We start from the raw sequence: 22,363 nt of genomic DNA on the forward strand, positions 1-22,363 counted from the left end.
CAGTCTCTGGTTTCTCCACATATTCTGGTCTGGTCTCTGGACTCATGTGAGCTACTATCTAGACCTCTGGGGGACCACAGACAGTCTCTGGTTCCGCCACATAGTCTGGTCTGGTCTCTGGACTAATGTGAGCTACTATCTAGACCTCTGGGGGACCACAGACAGTCTCTGGTTTCTCCACATAGTCTGGTCTCTGGACTAATGTGAGCTACTATCTAGACCTCTGGGGGACCACAGACAGTCTCTGGTTTCTCCACATATTCTGGTCTGGTCTCTGGACTCATGTGAGCTACTATCTAGACCTCTGGGGGACCACAGACAGTCTCTGGTTCCGCCACATAGTCTGGTCTGGTCTCTGGACTAATGTGAGCTACTATCTAGACCTCTGGGGGACCACAGACAGTCTCTGGTTTCTCCACATAGTCTGGTCTCTGGACTAATGTGAGCTACTATCTAGACCTCTGGGGGACCACAGACAGTCTCTGGTTTCTCCCACAGGAGGACGATGTCAACGCTGATAGATTTTCACAATACTTATTACCAGTTATTGTACAACACAAATTATAGCGTGATGATGCAAAAGCCAGAAGCCTTCACTTTCTGCTCCAACATGAATGAATGCTAGCTGGCGGCCTTTATTTTATCTTAAATTAAACCAACAGCCCCAGGAGTCATTGCCCCGGGGCCCTACTGTGTTAATCCAGCCATGGCTTCAGTGAGCGTGGAAGACATCCTCTTGTCTTTTTCACATCTTACATTTAACAGGTTGTATTGACTTGAATGGAAGACATATTTTCCTCCATTAAATAAAAATGAGCTGCTGTGGGAATGAAAGGTCCAAACTCTGGGAGATGTTGGTCCAGTGATTTATAACATCAGATAATGTATCAGGATTAATGTTTTTAATTTTGTCTTTGTCTTTTTATTTGCATATTTACTATCTATGTTCTGCATTTCTCTGCAGTTTCCTCGAGCACACATGGAACACAGACATCATCGTCATCTATCTTATTGCTCCACTCTTCCTTTGTACTGTTCATCCAAACCATGTTTTATCAAATAAACACATTTGCTTTATGCAAATTAACACCGATCATAAAACTGTGAAACAGTGCTAACTTAGAAAAAGGAAGTAAACATGCAAAAGAGGAATGTTTGTTTGTTTTTGAAGTAAGTAATAATTAACATGCCTGGAAGCATTTATTTAACCTTTCTGTTTCAAAGACACCGAGAATGCTTTGAAGGAATACATCACATCTCTGGTTCTGCTGTTATCAATGAGTGTCAATGTTTATAGAACTACTCTTAATCAAAGCATTAAAACTTCTATCACCTCCAAATGAATGAATTAGCTCTTTAATCCGCAGCACTTAAGCAAAACTACTTGCACTAAGATTCAGTGTTCAGACTCTGTTTGGAGCAAAATGCTGCTTTTCAAACTGTTTGGGAATAAACGGCATGATAATACGGTTCAATAATTACTAATCGGTCTGCAGAAGGTAAATACTAAAGCACAAATTAGGGTCCACCGATACCGATTATTACTGATGTAGGAGTCCAAATCTAGAATAACACAAAACTTAGTTTAAATTCTTTAAAGCATTTAATTCACAGAAGCTTTCAACATGACCTGAACACAAAGTACAGCTATCAACAGCATTGTTATGAAGATGAACAAACAAAATAAAACATATGATAATGGTTCCCTGAAGTTTTATTAAGTTAGAATAAATAAAATAAAGAGCAGAGAGTGGCGGCATCATCAAATGACATTATTTCATCAGAATGCTGAATATCGGCGCCGATAATCCGTTGACCCCGAGTACAAATGTGTCAACATTGTTCCAAATTGCCTCTCAACCACGTCTTTACCTCAAACAGACAGTCTGTCCAGAGACTGAACCCACAAGTACCCGACTTCAGTCGATCTCAGCTTCATGTGTTTGCTTTTCTTTTCTGAAGCACCTTTAAACAACGAAACAAGTAACTAAAACCCCAAACCCATGAATCTGGGTCTGCAGTCTGAAATCTTGACATAGGGCACTGAGGGCAAGTATTTGAATAATACTATGTTAAACAACAACTGCCCTCTACTGGTTGAAAGCATGCTATTGCGATACATTTTGTCTTTGCTGTTGGGCTGATCTGAAGCCAGGTGCAGCTTTGGTCACCAAGGAATGCCTCTCCTGTCCTATGAAGGCTGCAGACGTGGACGGTGTGTGGTCAGGAGTCTGACTGTGTCCTGATGTGCTCTGGGTTTCAGGGATTCTGGCCGGTTGGGAGGTGAAGTACGCCTCCGAAAAGATCTGTGCCTCCGAAGGATCAACGGTGGTCATGAACTGCTCCTACACATACCCACCCACGATTAACGGCGAGACTAACACAGTCGACAAGAGATTCTGGTATATTGCAGAGGAGAATGATCTGACCACAGTCTCGGACTACGTGGGTCGCGTGGACTATATCTTTGACAACGAGGACTGCACTCTGAGAGTCAGGGACCTGAGACAGAACGACTCAGCCAACTACCGGTTCAGGTTCAAAACCAACCTAGATAAATTTACTGGCGAACCTGGAGTAGATCTAACCGTCACAGGTAACATGACAGCCTCGTGAAAGTTCACCACATTGTGTATTAAGTTTCCAGATGTGTATTGTCGTAGATTACGTTAGATCTTGATGTATCAGAAACAAGTCCGTGGAAGGTGGATCAGCGGGTCAGAAACATCTTTGAACCTGGAGACGAGGGATGTACGACGGCCTATCAGGGTCACTGTAGGGGAAAAGGAGCCGAGAGAGGGAGCAATATTCAGAGAAAAACAGATTTGTTACTTTAAAACTAGCACATTTACGTCTTTATAAAGTTGCAGATTTGCTACTTTATTATGAAAACCGACATCTATGCTAGCTAACCTCCCGTGAATGTAGATTTCTGTTTCTAATGAATCATCCCAACGTGTGACAACGCCTCGTTAAGGTCCTTGGGGTGATGATGTCGATGGTTATTGTTGGTTTTATTTATATGAGGACAAACTGTCATCTTATGTGTTTATTGATCGGGGTGGTTGGGCTAAGATGCTAGCGGTAGCTTCACTTGTTGTCATAGCAACGGCAAACATCCTTATCATGTTAGCGGAACCAAGCTACTTTTTTATATCGGCTATATTTTGAAGGGAATATATGCCAAATGAAAGCGGCGGCGAGGTAGGAAGGCAAGATTCTTTATTAATAATTATTATATTAAAAAAAACTTGCAAAATTGCTTTTGCAAGTTTTTTTTCTACAGTGGCCCTAATACACCGTCGTAACGTCGTAGGGATGCACCGACAACAGGACAGGACACATAAATACTTATTTTAACTTTTAATTTATAATCTACATCCCGACTGTAAACTCTGCTCTGTTTGTCTTAAATCTTCAAATGTTCTGTGAAGCCATTCAGTCCAATTAATTAACTTATAAACTCACCACATATGGGGTTGAAATGATTACTTTCTTGCCTGAAAACATATTCAAGCTCTGTGACTAATATTTACAGCTTCAGCCTGGCTCCAAATCTCACAATGCAGATGCAATGCATTGTGGGGCAGTTAGAGAATGTTACAGTAAGCTAACGTCTCACACTCAGAAATTGTTGTTACTGTAGTACACGTCCGGACCAGGCAGCAACCAGAAGGTCCTTAAAACTGTTATTCTCCCTGCTGGCCACCAGGGGGCGACCCCCCTCTAGTTGTATAGAAATCTATAAGAAAATGGTCCTACTTCTCCCTGCTGGCCACCAGGGGGCGACTCCTCTCTAGTTGTATAGAAGTCTATGAGAAAATGGTCCTACTTCTCCCTGCTGGCCACCAGGGGGCGACTCCTCTCTGGTTGTATAGAAGTCTATGAGAAAATGATCCCACTTCTCTCTGCTGGCCACCAGGGGGCGACTCCTCTCTGGTTGTATAGAAGTCTATGAGAAAATGATCCCACTTCTCTCTGCTGGCCACCAGGGGGCGTAGGCAGATGATATTATTAGTATGTTTATAAAGCATTATTGACATGTGCGTCATACACACTGTTACTGAACTTTATATGAATTGCTTGATTACATGATCTGAAGGTCCTTTGATAAGTTTACTTGCCTCCACATGTGTTTGCTGTTAGTGTGGATGTGTGTGTGACTTTCCTACTTCCTCACACATCCAGCTCTCCAGATGCAGGTGACCACAGTCACGGTCCACCCGTCTTCTACCGAGGCGGAGCTCAGTTGCCACAGCCACTGCAGTCATCCGTCTTATGTCTGGTTCAAGAACGGACGTAAAGTACCTGAAGAAGCTGCTGCTTCTTATACTGGCCTCTTTAACCCTGGAGACGGCGTCTCCTGTGCTTTGAGGGGCTACGAGGATCACCGCTCCCCTTCACTGTGTGAGTCCACCTCAACATTATTACACAAGGGATCAGATTGGGAAGTCAACCTAAATTATTGGTCGTTTATGTATGAACTTCCACTGTGGGTGAAAAAAAGACCAGAAAGCAGGGGATGCTTTAGGGGGCGGGGCTTACCTGCTGATTGACAGGTCGCTACCACAACGCTACCAATGCAACTCCACACTCCAAATATGGTCACTCTCTTCAAGATGACGACGGCCAAAATGCCGAACTCGAGGCTTAAAAACTGGAGTCCACAAACCGCCGGGTGACGTCACCATGACGACGGTCCCTTATATGCACTTACACACAGACCTATGCTGCAGACTGAATGACTCCCTCATTCCGGTATAGAAAAGGAAATGTCCCTCGTTGAAAGGTCATTTCGTATTCTGATACCGTGTCTTCACCATCACCTGTTTGCTTGCCTGTTTTTATTTGGGGCTTGTTCGATATGGCGACTGTGAAACTCTGTTAAACGTGGATGTTTTTCCTCCTCCAGATGCTCCAGAGTGTCCCTCTGTGCTGATGAGTCCTCCTGGTGATGTAGTGGTGGGCAGTTCAGTGAATCTGACCTGTAGCATTGGTGCTCATATAGCAGCTAACTACACCTGGTACAGGGAGAACCAAACAAGGCTCAGTGAAGACCCTCAGCTGGTCCTCAGCTCCATCCAGACCTCTGACTCTGGACAGTATTACTGTGTAGCTGAGAACCTGCTGGGCAAGAGGACGTCTGAATACTTCTTCGTTGATGTGAAATGTGAGTGAGTAAATCAATGACACAGTGTGTATTAATGTCAAGTGTTGTTATAGTGACAAAACACTGTTTTAAAAGATTTGAGTTTGTGTTACCATGCAAGGCTAGGATACTGTATGTGTATGGTAGCAATTATGATTAGTAATTATCATTAGAAGGTGAGGGCTTCTCTTGGTTCTATTGGGGATGGTTGGTGAAAGCCTGCTCCATGTTCCTCACCTGGTTCCAGATCAGCTCAAGGGCAATAGCAGGGTTTCAACCAGGAGAGGGCAGTCACTCTGCATATGTAGACTATGTAGAATTCAATTACTTTGCACTAGTAAATCAGGATTTGGACCCGAGTCAATCAACAACACTTCTAAATACATATTTTCAACCAGGAAAAAGAAATAAGTTTGTGGGTTTAGCTACTTTTTAAAATGTGTGTGGCTTTAAATTCATGTCATCTCCTCCAGATGTTCCAAAGCTCCCCTCTGTGTCGATGAGTCCTCCTGGTGATGTCATGGAGGGCAGTTCAGTGACTCTGAGTTGTAGCAGTGATGCTAACCCAGCAGCTAACTACGCCTGGTACAAGGAGACCCAACTAAGGCTCAGTGAAGACCCTCTCCTGGTCCTCAGCTCCATCCAGTCCTCTGACTCTGGACAGTATTACTGTGTAGCTGAGAACCAGCTGGGGACGACAACATCTGGACACATCTCTGTCGATGTGAAATGTGAGTGATTATTCACTATTATTCACATGTTCTGGTGTAGTAACACACCCTTGATCTCTGTTAACACATCTCCTCCAGATGCTCCAAAGCTTCCCTCTGTGTCGATGAGTCCTCCTGGTGATGTCATGGAGGGCAGTTCAGTGAATCTGAGCTGTAGCAGTGATGCTAACCCAGCAGCTACCTACACCTGGTACAAGAAGAACCAAGACTCACCCATAGCATCAGGACAGACCTTCACCATCACTGACATCAGAGCTGAACACAGTGGGATTTATTACTGTGAAGCCCAGAACACAAGAGGACGTCATAGCAACACCTTCCATCTGACTGTTGGAGCTGGTGAGTCTTTCATCTGAGGAGGGGTTGTTCTGTGTGAACACACTGATAATAGTCTTCACCCCCGACTGATGAGGACTCAAGACTCAGGCGGCGACCTCTAGGGTTCAAATCCAAAGTCCACAACCCAGTGGGTGACTGGCTACGTCCACTTCTTATATACAGGCTATGCTATGCCATGCAGCACGTTTTTTTTAGACCCACATAGAAGATAAAATATTGGTAACATCTCAGCTCCCAGCCTCGGAGTCTCACTGCTCATCAAAGTCACACTTGGCCCAGGCAGCCAATCAAATCCAGGGAGAGGTTCTGATGCCGGTACATGTGGTAGGAAAGGACAAATCTAGACAAAAGGTTGATAATATGAGTGTTTTTTTTATTATTATTACTATTAATAATTACGATGAACTATATATCTTTTTCTAGTAGGTCATGAACCAAAAACCTCCTCCTCATCCCAGCATTAGGGGCTCCACGTCTGCATCTTTTTTAATTATATATATATATATTTATATAATATAGTATAATATATGTATATATATATTATATATATAGTTATTTATATAAATATATATATGTGTGTGTGTGTGTATTAACTGCCAGTGTTTTCTTCCAGGAGATTCTTGGATATTAACAACTATTGGAACAGTCACTGCTATTTCAATTGTAGGCATACTCATCTCCGTCTTGCTCTGGATTAGGTGAGTAATTCTTCATCGTCAAAAATTAATTTCAAGCGATGAATTAAATGTGTCCATTAATTTCACTGGCCCTCCCAACCAGGAAGGAGAGGAGCACCCAGCAACCAGCTGAGCCTGTGGAGAAACCAGACGGAGGCGAACTGGTGAGGACGATCGGTTCAAGTCTGCATTTCATAAAAGTACAGGCAATGTCAACCTGTAGTAACTATACAAGACAGAGTATTAATACTTGTAAGTCAAGTACTCCTTGTTATGTGAGCTTTTTCAGACTTGTCTCACCCTGTTAGAGTAACTGAAGATCTTTGAGCGTTCCACCAGCGGTCAGTGTTTGTTTTCTCCAAAGGAACAAGACGTCGGATCGTCCTGAGGGTGGATGTGATCCCTCTGCATCACCGTGACCCACTAGCAGTGTGTGGCGGTGTCTGCACATCTGTATATCCTATGTTGTTGTGTTTGGGATGTTTCTAGATGCCGAGATGGAAGCGTTAACACACACTTGTCTTCACGTCTGTAGAAACAACCAGCAGAGCAGCACTATGCCGTCATCCAGTTCTCTAAGACACGAGCAGATCCTGTCTGCTCCGGTACCGGACCAGCTCAGGACCAAACCCACAGACGGGGAGAGGAGGAGGTGGACAGAGTGGAGTACGCCACTATCAAATTCACCAGCGCCGACACACTGCCAGGGTGAGCAGCACTACGAACATACATTGTAAAGGATTCAACTTCAGTAGAGTAAAGTAGAGTTTATGGCCTCAAGTCTTCTTCAGTCAATCAATTTAACACTTAGCTGTAAAGTTGAACCTTGACTCACGAAGCTAAGCTGAAGCTATCAATAACCAGATGAAAAGGATGCTGAAATAACTCCATCATGATGGTGATCAGTAGAAAGTCATGCTTTGTTAGCTCCGTCTGCAAGACCACAAGATAACTACTGTTAAAACGCTGGTTTTCTGAATGGAGTCTGGTGGATGGGTTGATTTTGACACATCTAAGTGCAGATTTACAAACTGGTTTAGTTTCAGCGTGACTGTTGTATCATGTAGTGATCTTTATTCTCCCTCTGCCCCGCTCAGAGACGCTCGTAGAGACGCTCGTAGAGACGCTCGTAGAGAAGCCAGAGTGGATCCAGCTGCACTGTACAGCACAGTCATCCGCAACCATGACAACCACAACCACAACCACAACCATGACAACCACAACCTCTAATCTACTATTCAAATGTGGTAATTGGGTTTTTCTTCATCTTTTATTCAAGCAGTTAACTACATTTCAATATTATTTCTGGAAATACATTTTCACGGGACTTTCTTTTAGCTCTGATTTCGGTCTTCATCGACTCCTCCTCTTCTCACCTTCGTCCTTGCAGCTACTGCTGTTGTGTGTGTTTCCTGGAAGGCACAATCAAAGCCCAAGGTGTCCACTATGTGAGAGTGAAGCCCGGCTGAATGAATCAATAGTTTCCACTACAATAAATGAAGCATCTGGCGGGCGTGTCACACGTTAGGATTTGGTTCAAATATCCTGTATAACAGATTCAAAGCTCTTTACTGTAAGCCAAGTGTATGTGTCAAAACATCCTAAATACACATTCTGCTGTTTATTTTTCCACTTTGCCTGTTTGCATCTGTCGATTTTTCACCGTTATTAATGCCTTGTTTGCATACCATAAAAGCTGTTAATCATAAAGTGATGATGTTAATGTGAATAATCAACTGCAGACGTTCCACGGTGATATCTATTCCTTCACCTGTAGCGTCTTCAACATGTCTGTAATGTCACAATTCAGATCTTTAAAGGCCGTTTTCTCTAAATGAGTTATTTCTCACTCTGACCCAGAAATCTCCATTCAGCAGCACTTTACACAAGCGGTCCACTCTCCTTCATGTCATCATTGGTGAGAGGTTTGATCACGTATCCTCCATGGCCTGATTTTAACCTGCTGACAGTGTTTTCTGATTGATGGAGCGATACAAACAGTTTCCCAGTATGAAGCACGAGTCCAGATGATGCATCACACGTACAGTATAACAGTATAATGTCAGTCATCTAAAGAGGACGTAGTTTAACAGCCTGATATATCAGGCGGCGGCAGGTGAACGGCATCTTTAACGACGACGTCCTGAGTAGAAGCGCTTCACTGATGTGCTGATGCTCACATCCTGGTACGTCTGCTTCCTTGCGTCTCACACAGCAGCCGGGGGCTTCTTGGTCCTCTTCCGTCTCTCCATGTCAGGTACTGCACATTCATCACACACATTGTTAGCAACATCATGCATTGTGTTGGCCAGTGTCTTATGTCTTGCATAAAGTTTTTTTTACGTGCTGTAATCTTTTTTAGCGGGGGAGATAAGTTTATAAAGATAATCTATAGATTATCAAGGACAGCCATGTAAGCCTCCTATAGTCGACCTAATATTCGCCTCGCGTTACTGCTCGTGAGTTTGACAGCAGACAGGGGGCGGGGCTTCCCCCCCACGTAGACACCAACCAGGTTTCACCCACTTCAATGAACATGCATGTGAGTTTCTCACATGTCAGTGGTCTGCACCGTCTGCACACCACAGCAGCCTCGCTCAGAGAGGGGAACGACCACATCCGGCCTGGTGCAGGTAGAGACCGGCTCTTTCTCAGGCTGCTTTTCTGGTGTCGGTGGGTGTTGGGTTCGGGGACCTGATTCTCCTTTTGATCATTTGTTTTGCATTGTGGGTATTAACTGTCAGCTCATTGTGCATGTTTATCAGCTAAAGTGGGGGGAAATGTACTCCTTTGCCAACCGGATATCCGTCTTCTGCTTCTTGACCAGAAAAAAGGCATCTTTAAAGACAACGTCCTTCTTAATTGTAAATCGTGTGGCGGGCAGAATTCCCTGAAACTCCATAAATATTGTTTCTGGTGTGATGGTTTAAACTCCCCAGATGTGGTGTTGGTCATTCTGGTTAGCCTGTGCCGAGACTTTGATGTCTGGCTGGTGAACGTTTGTTCCATTTGATCTAATCCCCACATGGATGCTTGTTTGGTCATTTCAGGTATATGGACATGGCCTCATTTGCTAACCTCTGTATGTATTTTCACCTTCATCTACATCAGATAGATCCATACAGCACAGGAAAAACAGGGTAAATCCTTCCTTCAACTGAATTTTCAAGTGTGAAATGCTGCTTTGCTGCTGATGTAACATATTGTCTTCTACAGATTTTCCACATTTGCAATACATGCCTGAAAGCGTGGGGCACCGTGGCCAGCCGTCACTGCTGGAGTGTGTTGTCACAAGTGCACGAGACAACGTCATACATGTGATCCGGTGGCAGAAAGAGGGAGTCGGAACACACTTAGTGCTGTTTTTTAGCAAAGGGATAACTGAAGTTCAGCCAGGCTATATGCTTGCTGAGCCGTCCTGGAACAACAGGAACATGAACGTATCCCTGCTCATCACCAACTCTGCTGTAGAGCACGAGGGACTTTATACATGTATGGTGTTCACAGACCAAGGTGTTGTCTACGGCTCCATCAGCCTGAACGTCACAGGTTAAGTGTTACATTTAATCCAATTTTATACATACAGCCCCAAGAGGAAGTCCTCCACCAGTCTAGGTCTAAAGCAGCTGAACTAAGGGCTGGGTGATGGCATGAACCCAGACAGGATACTGTTTGGTTTCCTGGCTTCACAACATGTAGAAAGCAGCAATAGTGGTTTTTATAGTGGTCTCTATAAACCCATGTGACATGTACATGTTCATATCCTGCATACTAATATTAATAAAATGTGCTCATGTTTTCTCCAGATGCTCCAAAGCTTCCCTCTGAAAACATCTTTACGGATGTGAAATGTGAGTGAAAAAACAACATTCAGCTTTTTAATCTTAATGTTCGATTTTTAAAATCACTTGAAAAGAAGCTTTTCTGGGTAAGAATACGTTCTCTCTGCTTCACATTGACTTTCTGAGAAGCTCTAGTTGTTGTTGTTTCAGGGGAGGTTTTGCTTTTTTATCGTTAAATTGTATAAAATCATCTCCAGATGTTCCAAAGCTCCCCTCTGTGTCGATGAGTCCTCCTGGTGATGTCATGGAGGGCAGTTCAGTGAATCTGAGCTGTAGCAGTGATGATAACCCCCCCCCCCCCATTTCTCTGGCTGAATGACACCTCTCCGTATATTTCCAGGGAATTCAACGACCCTATCGGATATCATCAGGTCGATTCTGGTGGTCGTGACGCTGATTCCTCTCTTCCTCGTGATTCTGTGGATGAGGTACAACAATAACAATCCATCAGTTAATTCCTTTTGTTTTAGTGTTATGGATCTTATTGTGTTTCATTCTGTATGTGTTGTTGTTGTTGGACTCGAACCAGGAAGAAGAAAACTGGGAGCTCCGCCCCTGAACCCCGTGAACCTGTAGAGATGGAGGTGAGACCATGATGTTCATTTAGTCACCATGACGACGCCCCCTTCTTATGGACAGTCTGTGATTAATATATGCAGCTTTTCATGAATGACGTCCATGTTTCCGTCTCTCCCCATCAGTTAGACTCCTGTCATGACTACCAGAACGTGTCGGACTCTGCAGAGCAGCAGGTAGACCTGGTGTGAAGTCCAGTCAGGTCTACAGTCTCCAACCTCACACCTCCTCTGGGATTTTCTTCAGACCGGCCTGATGGAAACAACGTGGGGGGCGAGGCTCTGCAGCATGTGGAGGAAGTGACACGTTCACCTTCAACTCCCCAGCGTTTGTCTTGAAACAGCAGGTTTAGCAGCAGGAACAGAACCATTGGAAGAATGTGGTGTTAATCTAAGCTAATTCTATTTCACGTCATATTACTCAACATGAGGATAAACGTTATTTTCCTCCTGACCAGCTCATGAATCTGCACCTGTCCTGGTTGTCAAAGTCAATAAAACCTGGTACAGTCCGACAGGAGTCCCAGCCCAGCTGGTTGTGTGTCACATGTTCATGAGTGAGACAGGAGAGAAGGCGTTGCTGTGGACGACAGATGTTTCCTGAATGAAACCTCAGTGATTCGTCGACGGTCCGTGAAATCAAATCAAGCGTAGCGTTAGTTCTGGCAGGCCACGACGTCAAGCTCTAACAGCTTAGCTGTCAGTACAGATCAGCTGATGGCTCAGCTGACTCTGCGAGTCCGCTCCCTATTGGCAAATTGCATTCAGAGCGGGGTATTTAAACTGCTCCTGCCCGACCCTCCGTCCTGCTTCCTCTGATGGCACTTCGCAACCCACCTCCACCCCAGCTCCTCCTGTCATTGTATTCATGTTGACTGCTCTGCTCTGGGTTTTCCTGCTGCTACACTCCCTGCTTATGCCGTTCATGAGGGCTCATGAAGGGCAGGAAGGTGCTCTTCCTGCCTCAGGCTTTCCACGCAAGCGCGTGGAAGAGCAGGGAGTCCCAGAACAGTACCATACCGCCAAATAAAACTGTGCAAGAAATAAAGATTATTTTTGACAAAGTGGTCCTGACTGAAATACCATTCAGAATGAGGAGAAGGAAGAAAAAGAGGAGATGGACAGATTCCCGAGGGTTTCAACCAGGAAACATCTGACCTCAACACCCGCATGTTGATGTGTATTTTTTGCAGTAAATCTTCATCCTTTTGATGATGCATTTTTTGGTTTTGATGGTGTTTTTTTGCCACAGGGTTAGCGTGCGTCGGCTTTGCTCGCGTCGTTTACCGCCAAACGGTCATGGTTACGTTCTCACGACAAATCTACGCTAACAGTCGCAGTGAGCTTCAGCTAACAATACTCATAAGTAGGTCACTTCTGTAAAGTCTTTTAAAAATGTCATATAGGAATACAGGAAATATGTGCATACAATTTTCTCGCGTGACTAATATTCTCGTCGGTTCCTTTTGCGTATTGTCGACGTTGTCATCCTCTGAGGACAATGAATGTCCGAACAACGTTTTGCGGACGCGTTGCTGAGCTTTTTCAGTCTGGACCAACCCGACGGATCAACCGATGTGTTATCGGACTCTAAATGAACGTGGCTAGCGTCTGTAACCACGTCAGTCAGCTGCGTTGTCTTGTCGGTGTCCCAGCTGTTGGCCCATCTCACCTCATTTATAGTTGGCCTCACGCTGGTTCCCTCCACAAAGTCTTCCACTGTATTCTGGAGATATCATCGTCTTCTGACTTTTTGTAGACATGACGGAGTTTCAGTCACATTTCAGACCTGATGGTTGTTTACTGGCATTCGGGTCGACGGTGTGAACAGGAAGGAAGTGTGAGAGAACTTCCTCCTTCGGTGAAAGTAGAAGTCCGCATCTTATTCGGAACGTTATAGTCTTAGTCTTAGTTTAATGGTCCCTGAAGCCGAGACACGAGAGGAGCAGCGATGACTTTAACAGGATGTGGATTTGTTGTCTTCCTTCTCTTTCTGCCAGGTACTGCACACACACACACACACACACACACACACACACACACACACACACACACACATACACACACACACACACACACACACACATCCACACACACACATACACACACACACATCCACACACACACACACACACACATCCACACACACACACACATCCACACACACACACATATCCACACACATACACACACACACACACACACACACACACATACACACATCCACACACACACATCCACACACACACACACACACACATCCACACACACACACACACACATCCACACACACACACACATATCCACACACATCCACACACACACACACACACACACACAGTCTTTTAGAGGTCTTTTCTGTACCATTACATGTTCAGCACAAGTGACATTTATAACCTTTACTGTGCTGACCTGCTGTGTCCTGCTCACAGAAAGAGTTTTTCACATCCATCAGTGAGCTTCAAACGACGGTCCGTGTGAACTCTACTGATGCAGAAAAACACAATTATCTAAAGGATTTTGAAGAGTTTTGTCTAATGTTTTTGGTGTTTGTGTTTTAAAGATGGCGCCTAATCAATGAGAATAAAATAATGGTGTATTTGGTTTGTGTGTGTTCCAGTGATTCGGGGTCAGTATGGCTGGGGGGTCACCTACACCTCCAGTCAGATCTGTGCCTTAGTGGGATCAACAGTGGAGATACACTGCAGCTACACGTTCCCGTCCAGAACAGGAGACGGAGAGACCACGGTTCAGAGAGCTTTCTGGTTCACCAGACTTCAGGACCAACAACCCATGGATGTGAGAACAGACCCGGAGTACGCCGGCCGAGTGACCTACAGTCATCACAACCACAGCTGCACTCTGAGGATCACGGAGCTGAGAGAGAGCGACTCGGCTGTGTACAAGTTCAGGTTCATGACCAGACAACCAGAGGAGAGATTTACTGGTGAACCTGGAGTCACTCTGACCGTCAAAGGTAACGCAACGCTCCAAACCCTCTGGTGTGTCTGCTGAGCTCCGTGTACGACGACGTTTCAGTCTAAAATGAGATGCTTCTTTCTCTACAAATGCAGGTTTCCACTGTATGTATATATATATTATATATATATATATATATATATATATATATATATATATATATATATATATATATATAATCTTTTAAATTGACAAATAATTCCGACGTTGACTACCAGAGATATTTTTCCTGTTATAAGGTCCCATTGGCAGCAGCAGAAGGGGCGGGACTTCTTTATTGTGGCAGGTGGATGATGAATTGTAAAAAGAGATATATGAGCTGTATGTCATGTTTGCTTTGATGTGTAATATAATATTTAGTGAAGAACATAGTTGCTTTACAGATCCAGATCTTCAGGTGAGGATATCAGAAAAATCGTCATATTCTACCTGGGCGAAGCTGACGTGTCACAGCAGCTGTCGACTACCTGATCCTCCTTACTTCGTCTGGTATAAGAATGGACAGAGATATCAGGAAACACCATTTCCCTTAACGGGCTACTTTAGTTCTACAGACAGCTATTCCTGTGCTGTGAGAGGACGTGAGGATTTTCCGTCTCCTCCCAAGTGTGAGTTTATTTCACTGGGGTTTTTTTGGGACATACTATACAACTACTTTTTCAACTTACGACAAACTAATATGCCTTTTTTTAAATCTTATAATATGTCTTTTTGGCCTACTACACTATGCTTTTTTAAATTTTAAACCTGAAAAAGTCATATTAAATTATATCTATACTATGTCTGTTATTTGACAAACTACCATGACTTTTTCATGATTATTTCTCATGACTTTTATCTATGACTATTTTCAAAAACTTTTTTCATTACTTTTTTCCACATACTGTATACCATTACTTTTTTTCATGACTAAAAATAAGTCATGAAATATATATATATATATATATATATATATATATATATATATATATATATATATATATATATATATATATATATATATATATATTATATATATAATAAGGACTTTTTCAGGACTTTTTGTGAATTTTTGTATTACTATTTTCATTACTTTTTTCACAACTTTATTCATGACTTTTTTTCACTACTTTTTTTCATTACTTTTTCTTGACTTTTTTCAAAATACTATATACCATGAATTTTTTACTTTTTAACTTTTTTAAACGTACTATACTGACTTTTTTCATTACTTTTTTGACGTACTATTCTATGATTTTTTTCGACATGCTATACTATGACTTTTGTAATGACATTTTGGCATACTGCACTATGCCTTTCTTAATTATTTTTTTAAACATGAAAAAGTATTAAAGTAAAAAGAATAGTATTTTTACAGCGCCATCTCAAAGGCTGCAACAAAAAGGGGAGACCAGACAATTTAAAGTAATGCATAGATGTATTTATTTCACAAATCAGCACAAATGAATGAAACAATTGTGGAAGTGATGTGTCCTTGTGTGGTATGTGAAAATGTCTGAAACAAACAAAAGAGCAGTCATGTCAACAAATGGGGAGAGATGGGGAGGTCCATCACACATCACACATCCACATCAGGCTGAGGTGTGGCTCATCACATGTTCAGTCCTGCAAGAGAAGGAAATGAACACAAACCCCTGCTGGATTGGAGGGGTCATCACAGGATGTCAAAACGTTTCAGGAAAAGTCATAGTATGTAGGTAAAGAAAAATGTATACAGTATAGGCTAGTATGTTGGAAAAATTAATAGTTAAAAAAAACAGTAGAGGAAAAAATCACAGTATAGTATGTAAAAAAAAAAGTGCAGAAAAAGTCATTATAGTATGTCGGGAAAAGTGATGAAAAAAACGTTTTTAAAAGATATTTTACAAGTTATTATATTATAATTTTGAATGACGTACTGTGTGTTGACTTTTATCTACAAACTATACTATGAATTTATACTATGAACACTATAACAATAACTATTTTTTTTATATTTTATCACATTTTTACTCTAACATACTTTATGATATTGTTCTATGAAACAATATACTTTGTCTTTTTTCACATACTATACTCTTATGAGATACTACACAGGAAATGTGTCTGCCAGCCTCTTTGCTGACACTTTCTGATGGTGAGGACTACGACGGCTCTGAAGCCATTTGTGTGGGATTTTTTTTCCATGTTTGAGGACGCCCTTCTGCCGACATAAAACAAATGTGAAGTGAAAATGTTTTATGTTTCAGGTGTCCGTGAGCAAACCTGTAACAGAGTGACTTACAGTGACAGAAGCATCTGTGCCTTCAAAGGCTCGTCGGTGGACATTTCCTGCACCTACAGCAGTTATCAATACGTCACATCCAAATTCTGGTTCAGTCCTGAACGGAGTCAGAAGTGGGGGGATCCAGAACGACCTGACTCCCAATACGGAGGTCGTGTTCAGGTCATTGGAGGAGAGGGAGGACGCTCCACTCTGAGAATCAGTGACCTGACAGAGAGCGACTCGGCCGAGTATCGCTTCAAGTTCAAGTCTGGAAGTTTTGAATGGCGGAGCAGTTTACCTGGTACAAGGCTGACGGTCACAGGTACTGATGAACACACAATACTGCATGTATACTTACATATATATACTGAGGCAGTAGTATAGTTAGAGTCACAGGTACTGATGATCACACAGTTAAAAAAGCCTTGTTAGTTTTTATGGTTTCCTATTAAATTAAATAGTTTACAAATCATTGAACATTAAAACTTATAAGAGTGTTTATTTACTCTGTTAATCAGGAACATCGTTCAGTCGGAGAAAGTACTCCGATCGGGTACTTTAGTAAAAGTAGTCATACCACTGAATAGATAATCAAATAAACTTAAAGTAGCCTACCTGACATAAAATTACTCATTTTGCCTAATTTTAGAATAATCTAGATTATATTATTGTATTATAATTATTCATGTTTCAACATTTTAAACACTTTTAACATGTTTATTATATTTTATCTGCTGGGCAGCCTGTGAATTTCATTGTTGGCCATCAATAGTTTTATCATCATTATGTACAAGAATGTGATTACAACGTTATTTCATATAATAACGATGAAGAACTGGTGGTTTGACCGGGGTTCAGAGTGTCACATGATTTTATCGGTTAGCCAATGACATGTCACATGCAGCCCTCCAGGTGCAGGTGAGCGGAGCGACAGGCCGGCGGTCCGACGCCGAGGCAGAGCTGACGTGTCTGAGCAGCTGCAGTCCAGCAGCCGGTCTTTCCTTCGTCTGGTTTAAGAACGGGGAGGAACTCTGGAGGGAGGAAGGATCTTCATACACGGACCGGTTTTATCCTGGAGACGACATCTCTTGTGCTTTGAAAGGACACGAGAACTACAGAGCTCCCTCAGTGTGTGAGTCTTCTCCACTGTGGAACTCATAACAATATTGCTTCTACACCTTTTTAAGCAATGTCATCTCCTCCAGATGTTCCAAAGCTTCCCTCTGTGTCGATGAGTCCTCCTGGTGATGTCATGGAGGGCAGTTCAGTGAATCTGAGCTGTAGCAGTGATGCTAACCCAGCAGCTAACTACACCTGGTACAAGGAGACCCAACTAAGGCTCAGTGAAGACCCTCTCCTGGTCCTCAGCTCCATCCAGTCCTCTGACTCTGGACAGTATTACTGTGTAGCTGAGAACCAGCTGGGGACGACAACATCTGGACACATCTCTGTCGATGTGAAATGTGAGTGAAAACACAACATTCATCTTTTTAATCTTAATTTTGGGTTTAAAATCACTTCAAAAGAAGCTTTTCTGGTTTGTAATTAATAAATTGTATGAAATCTTCTCCTCCAGATGCTCCAAAGCTTCCCTCTGTGTCGATGAGTCCTCCTGGTGATGTCATGGAGGGCAGTTCAGTGACTCTGAGCTGTAGCAGTGATGCTAACCCAGCAGCTAACTACACCTGGTACAAGGAGAACCAAACGCTGCTTCATGGACCAGAAGGACGTTATGGTTTCCTCTCCATCAGCTCTGAGGACAGAGGGATCTACTACTGCAAGGCTGAGAATCAACATGGAGAGATCAACTCTTCCTCTCTGCTGGTAGACGTCCAGTGTGAGTATTAAACATCAGCACTTTAATTACCCAACTTAGTATCAGTTACATTAGATTGAGATAGCAACTCTGTCAATCACAGACTGTATAGAAGAAGGTGACGTCGTCATGGTGACGTCACCCGTTGGTTTGTCAACTACGGTTTTGAAGCCTCGAGTTTTGGCATTTTGGCCTTTGTCATCTTAGAATGTTTACAACCAGTGAAAGGAAGTGACCATATTTGGACTGTGAAGGAGTGACGGGTGGGTCAGGTGAACACAAGTGGCAGACCACCACCCTTACTGCATCCGGATCCATGTGGATTCTGGTGTGAAGCTGCTAGCAAAGTAAGCTTCATGATTCAAAGTTAACCTTTCAGCTAAGTATTAAAGTCATCTTAGTAGCTAACTAGCATTGGTAGCGTGGTAGCGACCTGTCAATCAGCAGGTAAGCCCCGCCCCCTAAAGCATCCCCTGCTTTCTGGTCTGGTGGACTCTAAATGGACCATAATGTACTAAATGAACATCATGCTGGATTCAAGAAGACTTGAAACTAGAGATTGAGACCATAAACTCATGTTTACAATGTTTACTGAGATAATACATCAAGAGAGAAGTAGGACCATTTTCTCATAGACTTCTATACAACCAGAGAGGAGTCGCCCCCTGGTGGCCAGCAGAGAGAAGTAGGACCATTTTCTCATAGACTTCTATACAACCAGAGAGGAGTCGCCCCCTGGTGGCCAACAGAGAGAAGTAGGACCATTTTCTCATAGACTTCTATACAACCAGAGAGGAGTCGCCCCCTGGTGGCCAGCAGAGAGAAGTAGGACCATTTTCTCATAGACTTCTATACAACCAGAGAGGAGTCGCCCCCTGGTGGCCAGTTGAGAGAAGTAGGACCATTTTCTCATAGACTTCTATACAACCAGAGAGGAGTCGCCCCCTGGTGGCCAACAGAGAGAAGTAGGACCATTTTCTCATAGACTTCTATACAACCAGAGAGGAGTCGCCCCCTGGTGGCCAGCAGAGAGAAGTAGGACCATTTTCTCATAGACTTCTATACAACCAGAGAGGAGTCGCCATTTTAAGGCGCTTCAGTGTTGGCTTCACTGTTCAGAACCGGAGGTTGAAAAACATGGTCTGCTTTTCACCTCAGCGCCACCTTGCATATATTTTGTTAATGTTCATGAGTTCATATGTGTCCTCCAGATGCTCCAAAGCTTCCCTCTGTGTCGATGAGTCCTCCTGGTGATGTCATGGAGGGCAGTTCAGTGACTCTGAGCTGTAGCAGTGATGCTAACCCAGCAGCTAACTACACCTGGTACAAGGAGGACCAAGACTCACCCATAGCATCAGGACAGACCTTCACCATCACTGACATCAGAGCTGAACACAGTGGGATTTATTACTGTGAAGCCCAGAACACAAGAGGACGTCGTAACAACACCTTCCATCTGACTGTTGGAGCTGGTGAGTCTTTCAGTTCCATCTGATGCTCTGAGGAGGGGTTGTTCTGTGTGAACACACTGATAATAGTCTTCACCCCCGACTCAAGTCACATCACTGTTATATGCACTCGTACTTCCCAAAACCTGATTTTTAATTGGCTCTAGTACAGAATAAATGAAAAGACCTATCGAGACACGTTGCTAGAAACCAGGTGGCTGCTCCGTTAGCTATGTTGCTAATTTTGTCATTCTTTGATGCTACACTGACATTTCATTCATTTATCCATTGAAAGGACAGTGCACATTGATCAGCATTTCTGTAAATGTGCCATTTCTCTGGCTGAATGACACCTCTCCGTATATTTCCAGGGAATTCAACGACCCTATCGGATATCATCAGGTCGATTGTGGTGGTCGTGACGCTGATTCCTCTCTTCCTCGTGATTCTGTGGATGAGGTACAACAATAACAATCCATCAGTTAATTCCTTTTGTTTTAGTGTTATGGATCTTATTGTGTTTCATTTTGTATGTGTTGTTGTTGTTGGACTCGAACCAGGAAGAAGAAAACTGGGAGCTCCACCCCTGAACCCCGTGAACCTGTAGAGATGGAGGTGAGACCATGATGTTCATTTAGTCACCATGACGACGCCCCCTTCTTATGGACAGTCTGTGATTAATATATGCAGCTTTTCATGAATGACGTCCATGTTTCCGTCTCTCCCCATCAGTTAGACTCCTGTCATGACTACCAGAACGTGTCGGACTCTGCAGAGCAGCAGGTAGACCTGGTGTGAAGTCCAGTCAGGTCTACAGTCTCCAACCTCACACCTCCTCTGGGATTTTCTTCAGACCGGCCTGATGGAAACAACGTGGGGGGCGAGGCTCTGCAGCATGTGGAGGAAGTGACACGTTCACCTTCAACTCCCCAGCGTTTGTCTTGAAACAGCAGGTTTAGCAGCAGGAACAGAACCATTGGAAGAATGTGGTGTTAATCTAAGCTAATTCTATTTCACGTCATATTACTCAACATGAGGATAAACGTTATTTTCCTCCTGACCAGCTCATGAATCTGCACCTGTCCTGGTTGTCAAAGTCAATAAAACCTGGTACAGTCCGACAGGAGTCCCAGCCCAGCTGGTTGTGTGTCACATGTTCATGAGTGAGACAGGAGAGAAGGCGTTGCTGTGGACGACAGATGTTTCCTGAATGAAACCTCAGTGATTCGTCGACGGTCCGTGAAATCAAATACCATTCAGAATGAGGAGAAGGAAGAAAAAGAGGAGATGGACAGATTCCCGAGGGTTTCAACCAGGAAACATCTGACCTCAACACCCGCACGTTGATGTGTATTTTTTGCAGTAAATCTTCATCCTTTTGATGATGCATTTTTTGGTTTTGATGGTGTTTTTTTGCCACAGGGTTAGCGTGCGTCGGCTTTGCTCGCGTCGTTTACCGCCAAACGGTCATGGTTACGTTCTCACGACAAATCTACGCTAACAGTCGCAGTGAGCTTCAGCTAACAATACTCATAAGTAGGTCACTTCTGTAAAGTCTTTTAAAAATGTCATATAGGAATACAGGAAATATGTGCATACAATTTTCTCGCATGACTAATATTCTCGTCGGTTCCTTTTGCGTATTGTCGACGTTGTCATCCTCTGAGGACAATGAATGTCCGAACAACGTTTTGCGGACGCGTTGCTGAGCTTTTTCAGTCTGGACCAACCCGACGGATCAACCGATGTGTTATCGGACTCTAAATGAACGTGGCTAGCGTCTGTAACCACGTCAGTCAGCTGCGTTGTCTTGTCGGTGTCCCAGCTGTTGGCCCATCTCACCTCATTTATAGTTGGCCTCACGCTGGTTCCCTCCACAAAGTCTTCCACTGTATTCTGGAGATATCATCGTCTTCTGACTTTTTGTAGACATGACGGAGTTTCAGTCACATTTCAGACCTGATGGTTGTTTACTGGCATTCGGGGCGACGGTGTGAACAGGAAGGAAGTGTGAGAGAACTTCCTCCTTCGGTGAAAGTAGAAGTCCGCATCTTATTGAGAACGTTATAGTCTTAGTCTTAGTTTAATGGTCCCTGAAGCCGAGACACGAGAGGAGCAGCGATGACTTTAACAGGATGTGGATTTGTTGTCTTCCTTCTCTTTCTGCCAGGTACTGCACACACACACACACACACACACACACACACACACACATTTTAAATATTTATTTATGCCCACATATAAAGAAGTACAAGGGTTCTTGCACAAGGGACATAAACACTGCCAGTGCAGTTGACAATGGAAGACGGTCAGACACAAAACGCCTGGGCAGCTGAACGCAGTTACATACAAAATGACCTACAGGTCAGATAGAAAACAGACATTTAAGGATACAAAAAACAACGTCTCCTCCAGATTGAACGGCTACCAATAATAACTGAGACTGAGCAGTACCTGGCCAACTGTTTAGCTCTTCTTTTAGGGAGGCCGGCCATCTGAAGGCCCCTCACAACCAACTTATGCGCATGCCCCAGACTACCAAATATAAAGACTAGAAGTTTA

General features: G+C 43.4%; 3 protein-coding genes across 6 annotated transcripts in view; all 3 read left to right on the forward strand.

Moving 5' to 3' along the window:
* Positions 1–6,107: 6,107 nt before the first annotated feature.
* Positions 6,108–12,396, forward strand: LOC311011638 (uncharacterized protein). Of its 3 annotated transcripts, XM_084006688.1 has the most exons (10): positions 6,108–6,219; positions 6,833–6,917; positions 7,000–7,060; positions 7,432–7,604; positions 8,018–10,036; positions 10,113–10,445; positions 10,703–10,747; positions 11,079–11,166; positions 11,268–11,322; positions 11,440–12,396. In XM_084006688.1, the coding sequence occupies exons 6-10, from the start codon at positions 10,133–10,135 to the stop codon at positions 11,503–11,505; spliced, it is 567 nt and encodes a 188-aa protein (XP_083862814.1). In that variant the 5' UTR covers positions 6,108–6,219; positions 6,833–6,917; positions 7,000–7,060; positions 7,432–7,604; positions 8,018–10,036; positions 10,113–10,132; the 3' UTR covers positions 11,506–12,396. The 3 variants fall into 3 exon arrangements, with proteins under 3 accessions (XP_083862814.1, XP_083862813.1, XP_083862815.1); XM_084006687.1 differs by having other exon boundaries at positions 8,018–10,445; XM_084006689.1 differs by having other exon boundaries at positions 8,018–10,445; positions 11,444–12,396.
* Positions 12,397–12,400: 4 nt separating this feature from the next.
* LOC311011635 (sialic acid-binding Ig-like lectin 10) lies at positions 12,401–20,669 on the forward strand. Of its 2 annotated transcripts, none has more exons than XM_084006683.1 (11): positions 12,401–13,313; positions 13,934–14,290; positions 14,676–14,900; positions 16,521–16,859; positions 17,442–17,669; positions 17,743–18,000; positions 18,114–18,374; positions 19,565–19,825; positions 20,173–20,260; positions 20,362–20,416; positions 20,534–20,669. In XM_084006683.1, exons 1-11 carry the CDS (start codon positions 13,265–13,267, stop codon positions 20,597–20,599), a joined length of 2,187 nt encoding a protein of 728 aa, XP_083862809.1. In that variant the 5' UTR covers positions 12,401–13,264; the 3' UTR covers positions 20,600–20,669. The 2 variants fall into 2 exon arrangements, with proteins under 2 accessions (XP_083862809.1, XP_083862810.1); XM_084006684.1 differs by having other exon boundaries at positions 20,538–20,650.
* Positions 20,670–21,828: 1,159 nt separating this feature from the next.
* The window catches only part of LOC311011636 (B-cell receptor CD22-like), an 8,323-nt gene continuing 7,788 nt past the window's right edge, over positions 21,829–22,363 (forward strand). The window contains exon 1 of the mRNA XM_084006685.1: positions 21,829–21,971. Within this exon, the coding sequence (XP_083862811.1) occupies positions 21,923–21,971 (49 nt within the window). The 5' untranslated portion in view covers positions 21,829–21,922. The remainder of the gene's footprint in view (positions 21,972–22,363) is intronic.

Source organism: Eutrigla gurnardus (genome assembly GCF_963514095.1).
Source record: "Eutrigla gurnardus genome assembly, chromosome: 3".
Taxonomy (NCBI): domain Eukaryota; kingdom Metazoa; phylum Chordata; class Actinopteri; order Perciformes; family Triglidae; genus Eutrigla; species Eutrigla gurnardus.

Excerpts from the sequence above, each read along its gene's own strand:
- LOC311011638 (XM_084006687.1), top strand. The coding sequence starts at position 10,133 with ATGCCTGAAAGCGTGGGGCACCGTGGCCAGCCGTCACTGCTGGAGTGT. Across the intron at positions 10,446-10,702 it reads CATCAGCCTGAACGTCACAG|ATGCTCCAAAGCTTCCCTCT; the intron begins GTTAAGTGTTAC and ends TGTTTTCTCCAG. Across the intron at positions 11,167-11,267 it reads CTCGTGATTCTGTGGATGAG|GAAGAAGAAAACTGGGAGCT; the intron begins GTACAACAATAA and ends GACTCGAACCAG.
- LOC311011635 (XM_084006683.1), top strand. The coding sequence starts at position 13,265 with ATGACTTTAACAGGATGTGGATTTGTTGTCTTCCTTCTCTTTCTGCCA. Across the intron at positions 18,375-19,564 it reads TCTGCTGGTAGACGTCCAGT|ATGCTCCAAAGCTTCCCTCT; the intron begins GTGAGTATTAAA and ends TGTGTCCTCCAG. Across the intron at positions 20,261-20,361 it reads CTCGTGATTCTGTGGATGAG|GAAGAAGAAAACTGGGAGCT; the intron begins GTACAACAATAA and ends GACTCGAACCAG.